This window comes from Ranitomeya imitator, chromosome 2 (genome assembly GCF_032444005.1).
Source record: "Ranitomeya imitator isolate aRanImi1 chromosome 2, aRanImi1.pri, whole genome shotgun sequence".
Classification (NCBI taxonomy): domain Eukaryota; kingdom Metazoa; phylum Chordata; class Amphibia; order Anura; family Dendrobatidae; genus Ranitomeya; species Ranitomeya imitator.
In genome coordinates this window covers 182,634,354-182,658,163 of record NC_091283.1, presented here as the reverse complement: position 1 = coordinate 182,658,163, position 23,810 = coordinate 182,634,354, and the positions used below count along the sequence as shown (strand labels likewise).

At 45.4% G+C, this 23,810-nt stretch overlaps 1 protein-coding gene across 3 annotated transcripts in view; it reads right to left on the bottom strand.

Moving 5' to 3' along the window:
* FPGS (folylpolyglutamate synthase) overlaps positions 1-22,266 on the bottom strand; it is a 141,194-nt gene extending 118,928 nt beyond the window's left edge. The window contains exon 1 of one of the 3 annotated variants that reach the window (XM_069748214.1): positions 22,167-22,266. In XM_069748214.1, the coding sequence (XP_069604315.1) occupies positions 22,167-22,202 (36 nt within the window). In that variant the 5' untranslated portion in view covers positions 22,203-22,266. Of the gene's footprint in view, positions 1-17,919; positions 18,045-19,367; positions 19,480-22,166 lie in introns of those variants that run through there. The other 2 variants (XM_069748216.1, XM_069748213.1) reach the window with 2 other exon arrangements.
* Positions 22,267-23,810: the final 1,544 nt, after the last annotated feature.

The window sequence follows — 23,810 nt, the reverse complement described above, 5'->3', positions numbered from 1 at the left end:
GAAACGCTGCGTTGTATTTTCCGCAGCATGTCAATTCTTTGTGCGGATTCCGCGGCGTTTTACACCTGTTCCTCAATAGGAATCCGCAGGTGAAATCCGCACAAAAAACACTGGAAATCCACGGTAAATCCGCAGGTAAAACGCAGTGCCTTTTACCCGCGGATTTTTCAAAAATGATGCTGAAAAATCTCACACGAATCCGCAATGTGGGCACATAGCCTTAGGGTTAGGGTTGGAATTAGGGTTGTGGTTAGGGTTAGGGGTGTGTTGGGGTTAGGGTTGTGGTTAGGGGTGTGTTGCGGTTAGGGTTGTGATAAGGGTTATGGCTACAGTTGGGATAAGGGTTAGGGGTGTGTTGGGGTTAGCGTTGGAGGTAGAATTCAGGGGTTTCCACTGTTTAGGCACATCAGGGGTCTCCAAACGCAACATGGCGCCTGTTGCGAATTCTGTGGCAGAGCTCCCTCCTGTGGTCACAAGTGGTACTTCGGCTGATTCTCTCTGGGAGCTTCCGTTTGTGGAGGAAAGTGGTACTGCGGCTTCTGAGTTTCCTCCCTCAGGTGATCTGGTGAGGTCGTTAGGTGTTTCTCTACTTAACTCCACCTAATGCTTTGATCCATGCTTCCTGTCAATGTTCCAGTGTTGGACTTGATTTTCCCTGGATCATTCCTGTGGCCTGCTGCTCTGCATAGCTAAGTTCTTCTTTGCTATTTGTTTGCTATTTTTTCTGTCCAGCTTGTCTAATTGTTTTGCTGGAAGCTCTGGGACGCAAAGGGTGTACCTCCGTGCCGTTAGTTCGGTACGGAGGGTCTTTTTGCCCCCTTTGCGTGGTTTTCTTTAGGGTTTTGTGTAGACCGCAAAGTTATCTTTCCTATCCTCGCTCTGTTAAGAAAGTCGGGCCTCACTTTGCTGAATCTATTTCATCCCTACGTTTGTCTTTTCATCTTACTCACAGTCATTATATGTGGGGGGCTGCCTTTTCCTTTGGGGTATTTCTCTGAGGCAAGGTAGGCTTATTTTCTATGTTCAGGCTAGTTAGTTTCTCAGGCTGTGCCGAGTTGCATAGGCAGAGTTAGGCGCAATCCACGGCTGCCTCTAGTGTTGTTTGGAGAGGATTAGGGATTGCGGTCTGCAGAGTTCCCACGTCTCAGAGCTTGTTCTATTATTTTGGGTTATTGTCAGATCACTGTATGTGCTCTGACCGCTATGTCCATTGTGATACTGAATTGCCTATCACAACAGTACAGGAAGCCAAAAGTGCTAATGATTCTCAATAGAGGGAAAAAAGAAGTTCTGAGACCATTTTTTTTTCTTTGCACTGTGTTTTGCCTTTTTTTCCCCTAGACATTTGGGTGGTTCAGGACACAGGTGTAGCAATGGACATTAAAGGTCTGTCTTCATGTGTGGATCAGCTCACGGCAAGAACACAGACGTCTGAATGGGCTGTGTTTCTACTGTGGTGATTCCACTCATGCTATCTCTGATTGTCCTAAGCGCACTAAGCGGTTCGCTAGGTCTGCCACCATTGGTACAGTACAGTCAAAATTTCTTCTGTCCGTTACCTTGATCTGCTCTTTGTCATCGTATTCTGTCATGGCGTTTGTGGATTCAGGCGCTGCCCTGAATTTGATGGACTTGGAATATGCTAAGCGTTGTGGGTTTTTCTTGGAGTCCTTGCAGTGTCCTATTCCATTGAGAGGAATTGATGCTACGCCTTTGGCCAAGAATAAGCCTCAATACTGGACCCAGCTGACCATGTGCATGGCTCCTGCACATCAGGAGGTTATTCGCTTTCTGGTGTTGCATAATCTGCATGATGTGGTCGTGTTGGGGTTGCCATGGCTACAAGCCCATAATCCATGTCGGTGTCCAGCTGGGGTTGTCAGGGGGTACATGGTGATGTTCCATTTCTGTCAATTTCGTCATCCACCCCTTCTGAGGTTCCAGAGTTCTTGTCTGATTACCGGGATGTATTTGATGAGCCCAAGTCCGATACCCTACCTCCGCATAGGGATTGTGATTGTGCTATCAATTTGATTCCTGGTAGTAAATTCCCAAGAGGTCGACTGTTTAATTTATCCGTGCCTGAGCACACCGCTATGCGCAGCTATGTGAAGGAATCCCTGGAGAAGGGGCATATTCGCCCGTCATCGTCGCCATTAGGAGCAGGGTTCTTTTTTGTAGCCAAGAAGGATGGTTCGCTGAGACCTTGTATAGATTACCGCCTTCTTAATAAGATCACGGTTAAATTTCAGTACCCCTTGCCATTGTTATCTGATTTGTTTGCTCGGATTAAGGGGGCTAGTTGGTTCACCAAGATAGATCTTCGTGGTGATTTGGTGCCATTGTTCTTCCAGCATGTAGTTCGTTTACATGGCATTCCAGAGAATATCGTTTCTGACAGAGGTTCCCAGTTTGTTTTGAGGTTTTGGCGAGCCTTTTGTGGTAGGATGGGCATTGACTTGTCTTTTTCCTCGGCTTTCCATCCTCAGACTAATGGCCAGACCGAACGAACCAATCAGACCTTGGAAACATATCTGAGATGCTTTGTTTCTGCCGATCAGGATGACTGGGTGTCCTTTTTGCCTTTGGCTGAGTTCGCCCTTAATAATCGGGCCAGCTCGGCTACCTTGGTTTCGCCATTTTTCTGCAATTCTGGGTTCCATCCTCGTTTCTCTTCAGGACAGGTTGAGTCTTCGGACTGTCCTGGTGTGGATACTGTGGTGGACAGGTTGCAGCAGATTTGGACTCATGTAGTGGACAATTTGACCTTGTCCCAGGAGAAGGCTCAACGTTTCGCTAATCGCAGACGCCGTGTGGGTCCCCGACTTCTTGTTGGGGATCTGGTTTGGTTATCTTCTCGTCATATTCCTATGAAAATGTCCTCTCCTAAGTTTAAACCTCGTTTCATTGGTCCGTATAGGATTTCTGAGGTTCTTAATCCTGTGTCTTTTCGTCTGACCCTTCCAGATTCTTTTTCCATACATAACGTATTCCATAGGTCATTGTTGCGGAGATACGTGGCACCTATGGTTCCATCTGTTGACCCTCCTGCCCCGGTTTTGGTGGAGGGGGAGTTGGAGTATATTGTGGAGAAGATTTTGGATTCTCGTGTTTCAAGACGGAAACTCCAGTATCTGGTTATATGGAAGGGTTATGCTCAGGAAGATAATTCCTGGGTTTTTGCCTCTGATGTCCATGCTCCCGATCTTGTTCGTGCCTTTCATGTGGCTCATCCTGGTCGGCCTGGGGGCTCTGGTGAGGGTTCGGTGACCCCTCCTCAAGGGGGGAGTACTGTTGTGAATTCTGTGGCAGAGCTCCCTCCTGTGGTCACAAGTGGTACTTCGGCTGATTCTCTCTGGGAGCTTCCGTTTGTGGAGGAAAGTGGTACTGCGGCTTCTGAGTTTCCTCCCTCAGGTGATCTGGTGAGGTCGTTAGGTGCTTCTCTACTTAACTCCACCTAATGCTTTGATCCTGGCTTCCTGTCAATGTTCCAGTGTTGGACTTGTTTTTCCCTGGATCATTCCTGTGGCCTGCTGCTCTGCATAGCTAAGTGCTTCTTTGCTATTTGTTTGCTATTTTTTATGTCCAGCTTGTCTAATTGTTTTGCTGGAAGCTCTGGGACGCAAAGGGTGTACCTCCGTGCCGTTAGTTCGGTACGGAGGGTCTTTTTGCCCCCTTTGCGTGGTTTTCTTTAGGGTTTTGTGTAGACCGCAAAGTTATCTTTCCTATCCTCGCTCTGTTAAGAAAGTCGGGCCTCACTTTGCTGAATCTATTTCATCCCTATGTTTGTCTTTTCATCTTACTCACAGTCATTATATGTGGGGGGCTGCCTTTTCCTTTGGGGTATTTCTCTGAGGCAAGGTAGGCTTATTTTCTATCTTCAGGCTAGTTAGTTTCTCAGGCTGTGCCGAGTTGCATAGGCAGAGTTAGGCGCAATCCACGGCTGCCTCTAGTGTTGTTTGGAGAGGATTAGGGATTGTGGTCTGCAGAGTTCCCACGTCTCAGAGCTCGTTCTATTATTTTGGGTTATTGTCAGATCACTGTATGTGCTCTGACCGCTATGTCCATTGTGATACTGAATTGCCTATCACAACAGGCGCCACCACTGATTCCAGCCAATCTTGTATTCAAAAAGTCAAATGGTGCTCCCTCAATTCCGAGCCCCGACGTGTGCCCAAACAGTGGTTTACCCCCACATATGGGGTACCAGCATACTCAGGACAAACTGCGCAACAATTACTGGGGTCCAATTTCTCCTGTTACCCTTGTGAAAATAAAAAAATGCTTGCTAAAACATCATTTTTGAGGAAAGAAAAATGATTTTTTATTTTCACGGCTCTGCGTTGTAAACGTCTGTGAAGCACTTGGGGGTTCAAAGTGCTCACCACATATCTAGATAAGTTCCTTGGGGGGTGTAGTTTCTAAAATGGGGTCACTTGTGGGGGGTTTCTACTGTTTAGGCACACCAGGGGCTCTGCAATCGCAACGTGACGCCCGCAGAGCATTCCATCAAAGTCTGCATTTCAAAACGTCACTACTTCACTTCCGAGCCCCGGCATGTGCCCAAACAGTAGTTTACCCCCACATATGGGGTATCACCATACTCAGGAGAAACTGGACAACAAATATTAGGGTCAAATTTCTCCTGTTACCCTTGGGAAAATAAAAAATTGCAGGCTAAAAGATCATTTTTGAGAAAATAAATTTTTATTTTATTTTCATGGCTCTGCGTTATAAACTTCTGTGAAGCACTTGGGGGTTCAAAGTCCTCACCACACATCTAGATTAGTTCCTTTGGGGGTCTAGTTTCCAAAATTGGGTCATTTGTGGGGGATCTCCAATGTTTAGGCACACAAGGGCTCTCCAAACGTGACATGGTGTCCGCTAATGATTGGAGCTAATTTTCCATTTAAAAAGCCAAATGGCGTGCCTTCCCTTCCGAGCCCTGCCGTGCGCCCAAACAGTGGTTTACCCCCACATATGGGGTATCAGCATACTCAGGACAAACTGGACAACAACATTTGGGGTCCAATTTCTCCTAATACCCTTGGCAAAATAGGAAATTCCAGGCTAAAAAATCATTTTTGAGGAAAGAAAAGTTATTTTTTATTTTCTTGGCTCTGCGTTATAAACTTCTGTGAAGCAGCTGGGGGTTTAAAGTGCTCAATATGCATCTAGATAAGTTCCTTGGGGGGTCTAGTGTCCAAAATGGGGTCACTTGTGGGGGAGCTCCAATGTTTAGGCACACAGGGGCTCTCCAAACGTGACATGGTGTCCGCTAACAATTGGAGCTAATTTTCCATTCAAAAAGTCAAATGGTGCGCCTTCCCTTCCGAGCCCTGCCGTGTGCCCAAACAGTGGTTTGCCCCCACATATAAAGTATCGGCGTACTCGGGAGAAATTGCCCAACAAATTTTAGGATCCATTTTATCCTATTGCCCATGTGAAAATGAAAAAATTGAGGCGAAAAAAAATTTTTTGTGAAAAAAAAGTACTTTTTCATTTTTACAGATCAATTTGTGAAGCACCTGAGGGTTTAAAGTGCTCACTAGGCATCTAGATAAGTTCCTTGGGGGGTCTAGTTTCCAAAATGGGGTCACTTGTGGGGGAGCTCCAATGTTTAGGCACACAGGGGCTCTCCAAACGCGACATGGTGTCCGCTAACGATGGAGATAATTTTTCATTAAAAAAGTCAAATGGCGCTCCTTCCCTTCCGAGCCTTACCATGTGCCCAAACAGTGGTTTACCCCCACATGTGAGGTATTGGTGTACTCAGGAGAAATTGCCCAACAAATTTTAGGATCCATTTTATCCTGTTGCCCATGTGAAAATGAAAAAAATGAGGCTAAAAGAATTTTTTTGTGAAAAAAAAGTACTTTTTCATTTTTACGGATCAATTTGTGAAGCACCTGGGGGTTCAAAGTGCTCACTATGCATCTAGATAAGTTCCTTGGGGTGTCTAGTTTCCAAAATCGGGTCACTTGTGGGGGAGCTTCAATTTTTAGGCACACGGGGGCTCTCCAAACGTGACATGGTGTCCGCTAAAGAGTGGAGCCAATTTTTCATTCAAAAAGTCAAATGGCGCTCCTTCCCTTCCAAGCCCTGCCGTGCGCCCAAACAGTGGTTTACCCCTACATATGAGGTATCAGCATACTCAGGACAAATTGGACAACAACTTTCGTGGTTCAGTTTCTCCTTTTACCATTGTGAAATCAAAAAAATTGTTGCTAAAAATAATTTTTGTGACTAAAAAGTTAAATGTTCATTTTTTCCTTCCATGTTGCTTCTGCTGCTGTGAAGCACCTGAAGGGTTAATAAACTTCTTGAATGTGGTTTTGTGCACCTTGAGGGGTGCAGTTTTTAGAATGGTGTCACTTTTGGGTATTTTCAGCCATATAGACCCCGTAAACTGACTTCAAATGTGAGGTGGTCCCTAAAAAAATGGTTTTGTAAATTTCGTTGTAAAAATGAGAAATCGCTGGTCAAATTTTAACCCTTATAACTTCCTAGCAAAAAAAAATTTTGTTTCCAAAATTGTGCTGATGTAAAGTATACATGTGCGAAATGTTATTTATTAACTATTTTGTGTCACATAACTCTCTGGTTTAACAGAATAAAAATTCAAATTGTGAAAATTGCAAAATTTTCAAAATTTTCGCCAAATTTCCGTTTTTATCACAAATAAACGCATAATTTATTGACCTAAATTTACCACTAACATGAAGCCCAGTATGTCACGAAAAAACAGTCTCAGAACCGCTAGGATCCGTTGAAGCGTTCCTGAGTTATTACCTCATAAAGGGACACTGGTCAGAATTGCAAAAAACGGCAAGGTCTTTAAGGTCAAAATAGGCTGGGTCATGAAGGGGTTAAACATTCAAAAAATTCCAGTGAAGCACCAGAAGGGTTAATAAACTTCTTGAATATGGTTTTGAGCACCTTTGAGGGGTGTAGTTTTTAGATTGGTGTCACACTTGGGTATTTTCTATCATATAGACCCCTCAAAATGACTTCAAATGAGATGTGGTCCCTAAAAAAAAAATGGTGTTGTATAAATGAGAAATTGCTGGTCAACTTTTAACCCTTATAACTCCCTAACAAAAAAAAATTTTGGTTCCAAAATTGTGCTGATGTAAAGTAGACATGTGGGAAATGTTACTTATTAAATATTTTGTGTGACATATCTCTGTGATTTAATTGCATAAAAATTCAAAGTTGGAAAATTGTGAAATTTTCATAATTTTCGCCAAATTTCCATTTTTTTCACAAATAAACGCAGGTACTATCAAATAATTTTTACCATTGTCATGAAGTACAATATGTCACGAGAAAACAATGTCAGAATCACTGTGATCCGTTGAAGCGTTCCAGAGTTATAACCTCATAAAGGGACAGTGGTCAGAATTGTAAAAATTGGCCCGGTCATTAACGTGCAAACCACCCTTAAAGGTAAAGGGGTTATATAATCAAAATTACCAACCCATAGTTAAGGTGGGGCCATGGGGGTTAGACAGCCATACACAAGTGAGAGCTGTCAGCCAAACCAAAGGCTGTCAGCTATCTCTCCAGACTCAACCATAATAATAATCTTTTATTTTTATATAGTGCCAACATATTCCGCAGCGCTTTACAGTTTTGCACACATTATCATCACTGTGCCCAATGGGGCTCACAATCTAAATTCCCTATCAGTATGTCTTTGAATGTGAGACGAAACCGAAGAACCGGGAGGAAACCCATACAAACTCCTTGCAGATGTTGTCCTTGGTGGGATTTGAACCCAGGACCCCAGCGCTGCAATGCTAACCACTGAGCCACTGTGCTGCCTATCATACATAGTAACATAGTAACATAGTAACATAGTTAGTAAGGCCGAAAAAAGACATTTGTCCATCCAGTTCAGCCTATATTCCATCATAATAAATCCCCAGATCTACGTCCTTCTACAGAACCTAATTGTATGATACAATATTGTTCTGCTCCAGGAAGACATCCAGGCCTCTCTTGAACCCCTCGACTGAGTTCGCCATCACCACCTCCTCAGGCAAGCAATTCCAGATTCTCACTGCCCTAACAGTAAAGAATCCTCTTCTATGTTGGTGGAAAAACCTTCTCTCCTCCAGACGCAAAGAATGCCCCCTTGTGCCCGTCACCTTCCTTGGTATAAACAGATCCTCAGCGAGATATTTGTATTGTCCCCTTATATACTTATACATGGTTATTAGATCGCCCCTCAATCGTCTTTTTTCTAGACTAAATAATCCTAATTTCGCTAATCTATCTGGGTATTGTAGTTCTCCCATCCCCTTTATTAATTTTGTTGCCCTCCTTTGTACTCTCTCTAGTTCCATTATATCCTTCCTGAGCACAGGTGCCCAAAACTGGACACAGTACTCCATGTGCGGTCTAACTAGGGATTTGTACAGAGGCAGTATAATGCTCTCATCATGTGTATCCAGACCTCTTTTAATGCACCCCATGATCCTGTTTGCCTTGGCAGCTGCTGCCTGGCACTGGCTGCTCCAGGTAAGTTTATCATTAACTAGGATCCCCAAGTACTTCTCCCTGTCAGATTTACCCAGTGGTTTCCCATTCAGTGATTTCCCATACACATAAACGCCTGAACCAAGTGCTCCAATGCTTTTGATTGGCAGATTTTAATCAGATTATAATCTGACACTTCTCCATTTGTATTTGTGCACCACTTACAAAACCAGCCTTAGGCCTCATTCACACTTCTGTCTTTTAATATGCTTTATACATGTTTTTCACAGCTAGAAGAAATTCCCCATTGGGTGTGGGCACGTGATGTCTTTTTCAGGTGGCTCCCGTTCCAAAAAAAAGCACTAACTAAACACTCAAAACCAGCGGTGGGCAATTAATTTTGCCATGGGGCCGCATGAGAAATTTGGATGGTTTTAGAGGGCCGGACTAATATAATTAACTCATTTTTACCCAATACTGTAGTATACATATGCTATATTTTCATAAACAAACAGTATGTTAAACAATGCAGAGATTTACAATACATAATGTCCAGATCTCATTTGTGCCCCCATAATGTCCGGATTTCATTTGTGCCCCCATAATATCCAAATTTCATTTGTGCCCCCATAATGTCCAGATTTCATTTGTGCCCCCATAATGTCCAGATTTCATTAGTGCCCCCATAATGTCCAGATTTCATTAGTGCCCCCATAATGTCCAGATTTCATTTGTGCCCCCATAATGTCCAGATTTCATTTGTGCCCCCATAATGTCCAGATTTCATTTGTGCCTCCATAATGTCCAGACTTCATTTGTGCCCCCATAATGTCCAGATTTCATTTGTGCCCCCATACTGTCCTGATTTGTCACTTGTGCCCCCATAGTGACAAATCAGGACAGTATGGGGGCACAAGTGACAAATCAGGACAGTATGGGGCACAAGTGACAAATCAGGACAGTATGGGGCTCATACTGTCCTGATTTGTCACTTGTGCCCCCATCATACTGTCCTGACTCCTGATAATTGTGCCCCACAGCCCCATAATGTCCTGTTTGTGCTGCCCCCATCTGCATTCCCCCCAGGGCTGGCCGCTGCTCCCTCCCCCCCTATCATGCATGCAGGCAGGCAGGCACCAGGCAGCTCCATCACCCGGTCCCCGCGGCATGGTGCACTTACCACCGACCACCGGCACCGTCCGACTCCACAAGTGACCTCAGTACAGCCGCACGCACAGAACAGCGGCGCAACGGAGCAGAGCAGCGCAGCAGCCTGTGTCACGCTGAGTGACGTCACCCGCTGCTGGCGCTTCCCTGATGCGGAAGTGCCAGCGGCGGTCAGCGTCTCTCAGCGGACAGGGGTTTGAATGCAGGGCGCACAGGCACAGCGTGGCTGAAGGGAAGGGGAACCAGCGACGTGCAGCAGCTGCACTGTCTCTGGCGGCTGGCCGAGCGGTGCCGGGGGCAGCGGGCCGTTTACAATCGTCAGGCTGGGCTGGATGCGGCCCGCGGGCCGCATCTTGCCCAGGTCTGCTCAAAACACTCAGTCTTTTGGTCTTTTTTACCCACTTTTCATTTCCAAAGACACTAGCTGTTTAAAGAAGTGAGTGGACCATTCTGCAGGCATTTTCCACTACATTTTATAATAGAAGTCAATGGGAAGGCTCAAAATACGCCAGGAAGATGCTTCAGGAAACACCAGAGGATTTTTTCTGAAGCATCTTTTTTAGTATTATTTTGGTAGTTTCCTGAGCACTTTTTTATGTTTTGACCACCACCATTTTTGCTAGTGCAGCGCCCCAGAGACCTGGTCGTTGCAGTAGTATCGCTCTGCCACTAAGGGGAGTGATGGTACGTCTGATGGCACTAAAGGGGTTCATCTGACCAGGTATCACCAGCACACATTACACTTCACACTCCGGCCACTAGGGGGAGCAAAAGGTTTTATTTATTAGGCCACTCCTCACACTGGTAAAACTAGGGGTTGGATAGGAAGTTAGTCAGAAGCTGACTGGGTTTTGTTCAAAGAAAGGACACAAAGCAAAGGATATTGTGGACAGTGAGAAACGAGATCAAAGCACAAAGGAGAGCCAGTAGGAGTCGTGCCCGGTGAACGGCAACATTTTACTGAGGCGCGTAGACGGTGCCCGCAACACCGAGGAAGTAACTGACTTTATGCCTTACTTCAAATACCGCAGGACAGTTAATTATAGGTTGGCTGTCTACCTTACATCACCTAAGCAGACATAGGGGGCAACGCGTGGAGAGGTGTTGTGAATTCTGTGGCTGAATTCACTCCTGTGGTCACAAGTGGTACTGCAGCTTCTGAGCTTCCTCCCTCAGGTGTTCTGGTGAGCTCGTTAACTGCTTCACTACTTAACTCCGCCTGATGCTGCTATCCTTGCTCCTTGTCAATGTTTCAGTGTTGGATCTGAGCTTCTCCTGATTGTTCCTGTGACCTGCTGCTCTGTATAGCTAAGTGCTTTTTGCTTTTTTGTTGCTTTTTTTCTGTCCAGCTTGTCTTTTGTTTTGCTGGAAGCTCTGAGACGCAAAGGGTGTACCGCCGTGCCGTTAGTTCGGCACGGTGGGTTTTTTTTGCCCCCTTTGCGTGGTTTTGCTTTAGGGTTTTTTGTAGACTGCAAAGTTCGCTTTACTGTCCTCGCTCTGTCCTAGAATTTCGGGCCCCACTTTGCTGAATCTATTTCATCCCTACGTTTTGTCTTTTCATCTTACTCACAGTCATTATATGTGGGGCGCTGCCTTTTCCTTTGGGGAATTTCTCTGGGGCAAGTCAGGCCTATTTTTCTATCTTCAGGCTAGCTAGTTTCTTAGGCTGTGCCGAGTTGCCTAGGTAGTTGTTAGGCGCAATCCACAGCCGCTTTTAGTTGTGTTTAGGATAGGATCAGGTGTGCAGTCTACAGAGTTTCCACGTCTCAGAGCTCGTTCTTGTATTTTTGGGTATTTGTCAGATCACTGTGTGCGCTCTGATCGCTAAGCACACTGTGTTTCTGGATTGCCTTCATAACACCTGTCATTAGCAAACATAACAGTACAAGGAGCCCAACTAATGATTCTCAGTAGAGGGAAAGAAAAAGTTCTGACATCATTTTTTTTTTTTTTTTTTTCTGCTCTGTGTTCACTTTTTTTTTCCCCCTAGACATTTGGGTGATTCTGGACACAGGTGTGGACATGGATATTCAGGGTCTGTGCTCTTCAATGAATAATCTCGTTATAAATGTACAAAAAATTCAAGATACTATTGATCAGAAATCTATGTTAGAACCAAGAATTCCTATTCCTGATTTGTTTTTTGGAGATAGAACTAAGTTTCTAAGTTTCAAAAATAATTGTAAGCTATTTCTGGCCTTGAAACCTCATTCTTCTGGTAATCCTATTCAACAGGTTTTGATTATTATTTATTTTTTGCGCGGCGACCCTCAAGACTGGGCATTTTCTCTTGCGCCAGGAGACCCTGCATTGAGTAGTGTCGATGCGTTTTTCCTGGCCCTCGGATTGCTGTACGATGAGCCTAATTCAGTGGATCAGGCTGAGAAAAATTTGCTGGCTTTGTGCCAGGGTCAGGATGATATAGAAGTATATTGTCAGAAATTTAGGAAATGGTCAGTACTCACTCAGTGGAATGAATCTGCGCTGGCAGCTTTGTTCAGAAAGGGTCTCTCTGAGGCTCTTAAGGATGTCATGGTGGGATTTCCTATGCCTGCTGGTTTGAATGAGTCTTTGTCTTTGGCCATTCAGATCGGTCGACGCTTGCGCGAGCGTAAATCTGTGCACCATTTGGCGGTACTGCCTGAGGTTAAACCTGAGCCTATGCAGTGCGATAGGACTATGACTAGAGTTGAACGGCAGGAATACAGACGTCTGAATGGTCTGTGTTTCTACTGTGGTGATTCCACTCATGCTATTTCTGATTGTCCTAAGCGCACTAAGCGGTCCGCTAGGTCTGCCGTCATTGGTACTGTACAGTCCAAATTCCTTCTGTCCATTACCTTGATATGCTCTTTGTCGTCGTTTTCTGTCATGGCGTTTGTGGATTCGGGCGCTGCCCTGAATCTGATGGATTTGGATTATGCTAAACGTTGTGGGTTTTTCTTGGAGCCTTTGCGGTGTCCTATTCCATTGAGAGGAATTGATGCTACACCTTTGGCCAAGAATAAACCTCAATACTGGGCCCAGCTGACCATGTGCATGGCTCCTGCACATCAGGAAGTTATTCGCTTTCTGGTGTTGCATAATCTGCATGATGTGGTCGTGTTGGGGTTGCCATGGCTACAAACCCATAATCCAGTATTGGATTGGAATTCCATGTCGGTATCCAGCTGGGGTTGTCAGGGGGTACATGGTGATGTTCCATTTTTGTCGATTTCGTCATCCACCCCTTCTGAGGTCCCAGAGTTCTTGTCTGATTATCAGGATGTATTTGAAGAGCCCAAGTCCGATGCTCTACCTCCGCATAGGAATTGTGATTGTGCTATCAATTTGATTCCTGGTAGTAAATTCCCTAAAGGTCGATTATTTAATTTATCCGTGCCCGAACACGCCGCTATGCGCAGTTATGTGAAGGAATCCCTGGAGAAGGGACATATTCGCCCATCGTCATCACCACTGGGAGCAGGGTTCTTCTTTGTAGCCAAGAAGGATGGTTCGCTGAGACCGTGTATTGATTACCGCCTTCTTAATAAGATCACTGTTAAATTTCAGTATCCCTTGCCATTGTTATCTGACTTGTTTGCTCGGATTAAGGGGGCTAGTTGGTTCACTAAGATAGATCTTCGTGGTGCGTATAATCTGGTGAGAATCAGGCAAGGAGATGAATGGAAAACTGCATTCAATACGCCCGAGGGTCATTTTGAGTATCTAGTGATGCCGTTCGGACTTGCCAATGCTCCATCTGTGTTTCAGTCTTTTATGCATGACATCTTCCGTGAGTATCTGGATAAATTCCTGATTGTTTACTTGGATGACATTTTGATCTTCTCAGATGATTGGGAGTCTCATGTGAAGCAGGTCAGAATGGTTTTTCAGGTCCTGCGTGCTAACTCTTTGTTTGTGAAGGGATCAAAGTGTCTCTTCGGTGTGCAGAAAGTTTCATTTTTGGGGTTCATCTTTACCCCTTCTACTATCGAGATGGATCCAGTTAAGGTCCAAGCCATCCAGGATTGGATTCAGCCGACATCTCTGAAAAGTCTGCAAAAGTTCCTGGGCTTTGCTAATTTTTATCGTCGCTTCATCTGTAATTTTTCTAGCATTGCCAAACCATTGACCGATTTGACCAAGAAGGGTGCTGATTTGGTTAATTGGTCTTCTGCTGCTGTGGAAGCTTTTCAGGAGTTGAAGCGTCGTTTTTGTTCTGCCCCTGTGTTGTGTCAGCCAGATGTTTCTCTTCCGTTCCAGGTCGAGGTTGATGCTTCTGAGATTGGAGCAGGGGCGGTTTTGTCACAGAGAGGTTCTGATTGCTCAGTGATGAAACCATGTGCTTTCTTTTCCAGGAAGTTTTCGCCCGCTGAGCGTAATTATGATGTGGGCAATCGAGAGTTGCTGGCCATGAAGTGGGCATTCGAGGAGTGGCGTCATTGGCTTGAAGGAGCTAAGCATCGCGTGGTGATATTGACTGATCATAAGAACTTGACTTATCTCGAGTCTGCCAAGCGCTTGAATCCTAGACAGGCCCGTTGGTCGTTATTTTTTGCCCGCTTCGACTTTGTGATTTCGTACCTTCCGGGCTCTAAAAATGTGAAGGCGGATGCTCTGTCTAGGAGTTTTGTGCCCGACTCTCCGGGTTTATCTGAGCCAGCGGGTATCCTCAAGGAAGGAGTCATTGTGTCTGCCATCTCCCCTGATTTGCGGCGGGTGCTGCAAAAATTTCAGGCGAATAAACCTGATCGTTGTCCAGCAGAGAAACTGTTCGTCCCTGATAGGTGGACTAATAAACTTATCTCTGAACTTCATTGTTCGGTGTTGGCTGGTCATCCTGGAATCTTTGGTACCAGAGAGTTAGTGGCTAGATCCTTCTGGTGGCCATCTCTGTCACGGGATGTACGTACTTTTGTGCAGTCCTGTGGGATTTATGCTAGGGCTAAGCCCTGCTGTTCTCGTGCCAGTGGGTTGCTTTTGCCCTTGCCGGTCCCAAAGAGGCCTTGGACACATATTTCGATGGATTTCATTTCTGACCTTCCCGTTTCTCAAAAGATGTCAGTCATTTGGGTGGTCTGTGATCGCTTTTCTAAAATGGTCCATCTGGTGCCCTTGGCTAAATTGCCTTCCTCCTCTGATTTGGTACCTTTGTTCTTTCAGCATGTGGTTCGGTTGCATGGCATTCCTGAGAATATTGTTTCTGACAGAGGTTCCCAGTTTGTTTCAAGGTTTTGGCGAGCCTTTTGTGGTAGGATGGGCATTGACCTATCCTTTTCCTCGGCTTTCCATCCTCAGACTAATGGCCAGACCGAACGAACCAATCAGACCTTGGAAACATATCTGAGATGCTTTGTTTCTGCTGATCAGGATGACTGGGTGTCCTTTTTGCCTTTGGCTGAGTTCGCCCTTAATAATCGGGCCAGCTCGGCTACCTTGGTTTCTCCATTTTTTTGCAATTCTGGGTTCCATCCTCGTTTCTCTTCAGGACAGGTTGAGTCTTCGGACTGTCCTGGTGTGGATTCTGTGGTGGATAGGTTGCAGCAGATCTGGACTCAGGTAGTGGACAATTTGATCTTGTCCCAGGAGAAAGCTCAACTTTTCGCTAATCGCAGACGCCGTGTGGGTCCCCGACTTCGTGTTGGGGATCTGGTTTGGTTATCTTCTCGTCATATTCCTATGAAGGTTTCCTCTCCTAAATTTAAACCTCGTTTTATTGGTCCGTATAGGATTTCTGAGGTTCTCAATCCTGTGTCTTTTCGTTTGACCCTCCCAGACTCCTTTTCCATACATAATGTATTCCATAGGTCGTTGTTGCGGAGATACGTGGCACCTATGGTTCCATCTGTTGAGCCTCCTGCCCCGGTTTTGGTGGAGGGGGAATTGGAGTATATTGTGGAGAAGATTTTGGATTCTCGTGTTTCTAGACGGAAACTCCAGTATCTGGTTAAATGGAAGGGTTATGCTCAGGAAGATAATTCCTGGGTTTTTGCCTCTGATGTTCATGCTTCCGATCTTGTTCGTGCCTTTCATGCGGCTCATCCTGGTCGGCCTGGGGGCTCTGGTGAGGGTTCGGTGACCCCTCCTCAAGGGGGGGGTACTGTTGTGAATTCTGTGGCTGAATTCACTCCTGTGGTCACAAGTGGTACTGCAGCTTCTGAGCTTCCTCCCTCAGGTGTTCTGGTGAGCTCGTTAACTGCTTCATTACTTAACTCCGCCTGATGCTGCTATCCTTGCTCCTTGTCAATGTTTCAGTGTTGGATCTGAGCTTCTCCTGATTGTTCCTGTGACCTGCTGCTCTGTATAGCTAAGTGCTTTTTGCTTTTTTGTTGCTTTTTTTCTGTCCAGCTTGTCTTTTGTTTTGCTGGAAGCTCTGAGACGCAAAGGGTGTACCGCCGTGCCGTTAGTTCGGCACGGTGGGTTTTTTTTGCCCCCTTTGCGTGGTTTTGCTTTAGGGTTTTTTGTAGACTGCAAAGTTCGCTTTACTGTCCTCGCTCTGTCCTAGAATTTCGGGCCCCACTTTGCTGAATCTATTTCATCCCTACGTTTTGTCTTTTCATCTTACTCACAGTCATTATATGTGGGGCGCTGCCTTTTCCTTTGGGGAATTTCTCTGGGGCAAGTCAGGCCTATTTTTCTATCTTCAGGCTAGCTAGTTTCTTAGGCTGTGCCGAGTTGCCTAGGTAGTTGTTAGGCGCAATCCACAGCCGCTTTTAGTTGTGTTTAGGATAGGATCAGGTGTGCAGTCTACAGAGTTTCCACGTCTCAGAGCTCGTTCTTGTATTTTTGGGTATTTGTCAGATCACTGTGTGCGCTCTGATCGCTAAGCACACTGTGTTTCTGGATTGCCTTCATAACACCTGTCATTAGCAAACATAACAGAGAGGGGCGTCTCTAGAGTCCCGGAAGAGCTCCGAGCCTACCCGTCAAACGGGTGCGTCCTAGCCATAACAAACCTGGGGGACGGAGAATAGAAAGAACGAGAAAGAACTAGAAAGAACTGGAATGAACGAGAATAGAAGTTGTGAGGACTATCCCGAATGCTCAGCAGGGAAGCACTACAACACACAGGTGCTAGTGGTAGGCCACGATTTCCACTTGTAAAGAGAACTCTGGATGTGCCTTTGGACCGGCCGGTCTCAGACAGCCCTGTTAACTGTGCTCTGGATTGAGGATCCTGAAGTCACCAGTAAAGAGGTAAAGAGACTGCAACCCTGTGTCCTCGTTATTGTCTGCACCTCACATTATCACCACCTACACTACTGGGAAGCCCTGGGGATTCACTTCACCTGTGGGAAGGTATACCATCTAGCTGCCATCACATCACCCCAGTGGACCCCAAGCAGCGTCGGTCACCCTGACCGAATACCACAGGTGGCGTCACGAAACCTTGACAGACTGGTATCACCTTTTATTGGACGCCCCTTAGCAGGGTCACGGACCGGGTCCAGCCACCGTGACAACCCCAGAACTGAGCCAGAGAGGACCGGTACTGAGTCACCTGTGGCCCTGTGTCTGGGGGAGCTCCACTAGCATTTCCTTGTGTCTTCTCTTTTTACTGTAGTTTTCTAGTGAAAAAAACTTTGACATTTCCTGTAGGGTCTTCCTCTTGAAAAATATTGTGGATCTGCCTGGCAAATTGGATCAAAATCGGATGTCTCAATTTTTTAAAGGGTGGAAAATCTGTTTGCAAAATAACAAACAAAAAAAACATATATGTCTGATACTGATCTGATTTGTGAATCAAAATCACTCATTCAAGTCAATGGGTCAACGAAAAAAAACAGACCCTACTTGTATGCCATCCGTACTGCATATTAGTGCTTTCCAGTTTTGTATTGTCTAATGAGTAGGAAAAACTTGGAAACTTTTTTTCTTGCATACAAAATAAGCGGATGCCGCCCTGATGGTAAAAACGGGCACATTGACCCCCAAAAAAAGGATGAGTAACAGATGAAAAAAACACTGATCAACATTAATATGTTTTTCTTAAGAAAAATAACAAGCAAATGAGTCTGTAGGAGCATATTAAACAAATCAAGCAAAGGCACGAACTGATGGTAATAGACTTTCTACCTGTGAATTTTAACAATCTGCCTTCAGCTATGTCATTTCATCATGGCAAGTGAGAGTCTGCCATCCCAGGGTTACCCTGGACTAATGCAGAACTACAAGTGTTAACAGTTCCTGTCCTGGAGGAATTAGCCTAATTTCTAGGGCAGCCCTTTAAGACTAAACCTACACACACATATTAGTACATTGCCCCAAGGAGCTTTTTTTTATTACCTGGTGCCGACACTTGATCATTGTAAGCTGTTCCATGCAGGACGTAAACATGTCACAGAATACTATGGGCCAAAGGTTATAGTACCTGGCAGTGCGACAAAGCACTCCCATGTACTGTACACTGCGAGAAGTTCATAATGAGGCAGATCCCCATCCAATCCCCAGCAGTAGTTCTCAGAGGTGTGTATATAACCAGGAGGAGCTGTGCAGATCAGTGCTGGAGGGTGTTCTCTCAGGAAAAGCATGATTCCTGATAATCACCAGCATGCCGATCATCAGAGCATGATGGTCACTAATAAATGCTTGACTATCAGCTGATAGCGAGAAGTTCAGTAAAAAAAAAGAGTTGAGCAAAAAGTTTCACACTTACTTGGTTTGTCATTCAGTCCGATTCCCCACAGAAGCCGGATCAAGACATTGATCACTTCTGCAGCTGGGAGCCTTGCCGCCTCTTTCTCTTAGGCTTCCTTCACACATCAGTATCTCTGGTATGTGTGGGGACAGTTTCTACATGTACCAGAGACACTTACGTACACCCATTCAAATGAATGGATCTGCGCACATCAGTGTGTTTCCACAGACCATGTGTCCGTGGGCAAAACATGCTGACATGTTCATTTTGTAACAGTAGCAAAGCGTCCCGCACATGTGCACACTGATGACATACGGATGACTCCCATGTGTCATCAGTGTGACACGTACCGGCGCCTGGGAAAAAGCGGTATAGTTTGCATTTTTCCCAAGCACCGTGTGCTGAAGGTAGCTCTCATAGTTGTCGCTTGGTCTCTCTGATATTAGCGTGACCAGGCGACAATGATGGGGAGGTGCATTCAGCACCCGCTGTGTACATCTGGGAAATCCCAGAAAAAAATAATGTAGGGTCCCCCTATAATTTCTAACCAGCAAAGGCTAAACATACAGCTGTGGGCTGATACTATTAGCCTGGGAAGGGGCCATGGATATGGCCCCCCTCCCAGGCTAAGAACATCTGCCCTCAGCTGCCCCAAATCTGGCACTTAGCCTCACTCTTTCCACTTGTCCTGGTACGGTGGCAAGTGGGGTAATAGGGTTGGGGTTGATGTCAGCTGTTTTATGGCCGCTGACATCCAACCCAGGGGTTAGAATGGAAAGGTATCTATAAGATACCGTCATTACTAACCTCATAGTCATATTGTAAAAAATACACTGTAGCACCGGCGTCCCTGCACACTTCTCTCCTACCCTGACAGGGACGCCGGCTCACCGCCGCGGTCCCTGTCCCGCACGTCTCCCTCCTCCCTCTTCAGCTGTGGAGCGCAGATGCCCGGGCACTATGCTTAGGGTGCGCGCACCTGCTTCCTCCTTAAAGGGGCTGTGAACACCATAGTAAAGTGTCCTGCACCTGCCTGTGCTCATCTGTACAGTATATACCGGCCTGCGGAGAGAAGACCTGTGTGCTTGGCACCTACCTTTCAAAGGCCAATCATGCAGCAAACCTCAGCTGCGGCACCCTCCCCAGAGTCCATGGAAATCGACCAGGTGAAGATGGCCAAGCATCGTCAGGACTCACGTCATCCTGAGGGAAGTTTCTATTGCAACATTCCAGAAAATTGAATCCACTTCTGCCCTGAAAAAAATGGGAAACTACAGAGCCAAGGGTCTGTTGGAGAGGCTACCCTGGGCTAGGATCACTCCTCTCCATCTCCATCACTGACTCTGTCAGTATCTGTTTTCTATGGCAACATCTGTTTTGTCAAGTCGGCCTACTAGGACTCTGGTTCTGCAGGAAATCTCATTCAACAGGCCATTGTGGAGTGTTATCAAATCCTGACCCAGTGTCTATAGGATCCATTGGTGGTTTCATTGGGGGATGGAAAACTTCTTTCCGAGACTATCATTTTCATTACCGAGTCTGTGGAACTTCGGGTATGAATGCTACACTCGGAGAGAATCTCTGTGTACTGTCTGGTCTGTCTCATTCCCTGCTCCTGTATCTTCCATGGCAGCGAAAAGTAAACACGAGCCTGTCTTGGAAATATGGAGAAATACTCTGTTGGAGTTAGGAGTGCCACGAGAATTACCTAGTTCCCATTCGTCTTGCTCAACCTTTGGCTACTGCATCAAATTTGCCTGGCCTGCCTTCCGCTTATTGGATGTACGTTGAGGTTTGTGACAAAAAGGGGGCTGAGATGCTACCACCTCATAGGCAGTATGACTGCCCTATCAATCTTCGAGGCCGAATCTAGCACCACTCCCATTATATACACAGCCAGAATAAAGTCCTTTAATTGATAGAAAGACACAGATTCCTTTATTTGAAATAAACACTTCCTACCCTCTTTTCCCATTTATTACTATCCATTTCTTATTTATTACAGTCCATTTGTCCCACAAAGGACTCCAGCTCTGCTACATCTGGATTGCATGGCTGAGTGGTGGCATGATGCGACCGCTCAGCCATGAATTCAGGAGACACTGAGCTGAGCTTGGGACGTAGTATCAGTGATTAGCGGGTAACGCTATAAAGGTTACTGCAGGTCACAGCCAGCTGTTCAGTGTGAGCCAGCCGATGAGCTGCAGTAACCTTCGCAACGTCACCGCTAGCACCTTGAGATATTTCTGGCCCCTTCACAAGCTAATATCAGCCCACAGTTTAGCCTCTGCTGGTTAGAAATTATAGGGGGACCCTATGTCATTTTCTTCTGGTGTCCCTCATAAGCTAACCAGTAAAGGCTAAGCCAACAGCTGTGAGTTGTTATTAATAGCCTGAGAACCTTTTGGGATATTGGCTCCTTTCCCAGATTATTACCATCAGCCCCCAGAGATCAGCTTTCTCTATGCTAGTTATGAAAATGCTGGAGCCCACGGCATTTAAAAAAAAACAATTATTTATTTGATGTACACAGCGGGTGCTGAATACAATTCCCATCATTGTCGCCTGGTCGCGCTGATCCCAGTGAGTTCATGCGACAATGATGAGAGCTGCCTTCAGCAGTACCGGAAATATCGAAACATGTGAAAGAGGCCTTACTTGGTCCCGTAAGGTCAAATCATTTAGACCTCACACTGCATCATGTTGGGCATCACGCCACAAAGTCATGTCGCTGCAGGGTCTAGTTATGTGCAAAAGTGAACACTGCCCAGCTCCGCTGGCACAGAGGACTGGACATCAGTATTGGCACACCAGGACTGGATTGGACGCCGGACCAATGTTTTTGCTCAACTGTAATAAATATATCTATGGGGCCTGATTCATCATTCCTTTTCGGTCAGTTGTTAGGCATGAATACATTTTGATCTGCGACAAATTCATAAAATGATTTGCGCCTTTTTTCAAGTTGTTGCTTTTCTGATTTTTTTTATGTCAATGTGTTTTTTTATTTTCAGATGTTTTAGACAGATTCATCAAATGCGACTTTTTTCAAAAGTTGCTAAATTTGGTGCAACTCTATTTCAGTCCTCCCCTTCCCTGGAGTTATTTCATTTAAGCAAGTTATTTTTTTGCATGTTTGTTATGACATTTTGCAAAAAGTGCAACTTTTTCCACTAAAAAAAGGTAGCAAAACCACTTGAAGACAGAAAAGTTACAATGTTTGGCATTGCACAAAACTACTGAATTGTATGTGCCATTCCGATGAATTTGACAGGAAAAAACATAAGTAAAATCACCAGACTGACTTCACCTTGGATGACCCTACACTTAGTTATCAGAGGATCTCAAGTAACTATTCTGATTCCTTTCTTTATAACAGAGATCAACATTGTTTAAAGGGAACCTGTCACTCGATTCATGCTGCCCAATCTATAGGAAGCATGGATCAGAGCTCGGCTGCACAATGGCAAACAGATATATTTTCCTCTGGAAGGCTCTGGCTTTTCAGAAGAAATCTCATTAGAAGGACTGGACAGGGGCTATAGGGAGAGACGACACTAATTCTGGACGGATTTTCCCTGTGCCACTTAGCGAGAGACCTGTCAATCACCGGGAACAGGCTGGACTTGTCTCGTCACTTCTTATAGTCTCTGGCTGTGTATTCCAACTACATCTTATCTGAAACACCGGAACATTTCAGAAAATAATATACCTTGTTGCAACCATGCAGCCAAGCTGTGATTACAGCGGTTTGGGCAGCTGCTGATAGGTTGACAGTTGTAGGCTCACAATAGCCATTATGCTGCGGGCGGCTGTTGACAGGAGACTGCCCTCTGTCTGTAAGCAGAATATCATAGGAAATAACAGAGCTAAATAGCCAATCATACAATCATACCTGAAAGCGTGACTCCATCATTGAAGACGGCACCATTGTGAATGTGATAAGTCCTGCTCAGTGTATTGTCGGTTTATTGCCGTGTATGACAGTCCCATCATGTGAAGTGAGGCAAAGGTCTGTGACGTGAATATATAAAGGAAAAAAAAATTGCAACACTTCCAGAAAATATCTGCGATCGTACACCACAAGACCTGCTGGTCAGGATTCAGCAAGCACCTAGAGCACATCACACACCCAAGCACCATTGTACTGTATGTGCCTGCAGAGGTATTTGTGTATGACACACTAAGCTTCGTCAGGTAAAGTTGCAAAAAATGCCTTTGTTTTTGTAAGCTTTGCATATGAGTATTTTGAGCGCATACATACATGGCTGTAAAACCAGCCATACATATTAGAAAGCCGTTGACAGAACGTTTGCTTCCCCAACAGCCGTCTCTCCTGGCTCCCCATACACAGGAGCACTTGGCCGACCAGGAGCTCCTCCAAGTACATTAGGTGGTTAGCCGACTTTAATTTATTGGTCCCCTTGTTTTATCTACACAGACAGCTCTGGCATAAATTTAGAGACCACCACATCAAAACCCAGTCATGGGCAGCCCAATCTCCAGACCTGAACCCCATTGAAAACCTCTGGAATGTAATCAAGAGGATGATGGATAGTCACAAGCCATCAAACAAAGAAGAACTGCTTACATTTTTGCGCCAGAAGCAGTGTGAAAGACTGGTGGAAAGCATGCCAAAACGCATGAAAGCTGTGATTAAAAATCATGGTTATTCCACAAAATATTGATTTCTGAACTCTTCCTGAGTTGAAACATTAGTATTGTTGTTTCTAAATGATTATGAACTTGTTTTCTTTGCATTATTTGAGGTCTGAAAGCACTTTTTTTTTTCATTTTGATCATTTTTCTTTGTCAGAAAAAAAATACAAAAATTATTGCTTAGAAATTCAGAGACATGTTGTCAGAAGTTTATAGAATAAAAGAACAATTTACATTTTACTCAAAAATAATTGCAGCGCCCCTGAGTCCTGGTTCGTTGCAGTAATGTTATTCTTCCACCAGGGGGAGTGATGTTACGTCTGAAGGCAATGAAGGAGATCTTCTGTCCAGGTATCACAACCACACAACACACTTCACACTCCAGCCACCAGGGGGAGCAAAGGGTCTATTTACTAGGCCACTCCTCACAGTTAGGTAAAACTGGTAGTTGGAGGGAAAGTTAGAGAGTTCCTGGCTGGGGACCGACACGGAAAGGTCTCCAGGTCGAGCTGGCTGGAGCGATCTCCAGTCAGATCCAGACTGCGGTCTGAGGAAGACGAGGGTCCACGGAGCTGCGCCTGCCCCATGTGCGGCAGCATCCTAAGAAAGAGATATAGAAGAGAAGTGTATTGCAGTGAGTGAGAAACGAAGGCATAGCAACAAGTGGATACCAGAGAGGAGAGTGGCCGAGAGAAGATGCATCCTTCTGGTGCGCGATCCGGTAGCCGGAATACCGAGGGAGTAAGTGCTCTACGCCTTGCTTCAGAAACCGGCAGGGCAGGTGATTCCAAGTTGCCTGTCCGCCTTTTATACACAGGAGGCAAGGTGGCAACCTTAAAGAGGCTGGGGCGTGCTAGAGTCCCTAACCAAAGTCTCAGGT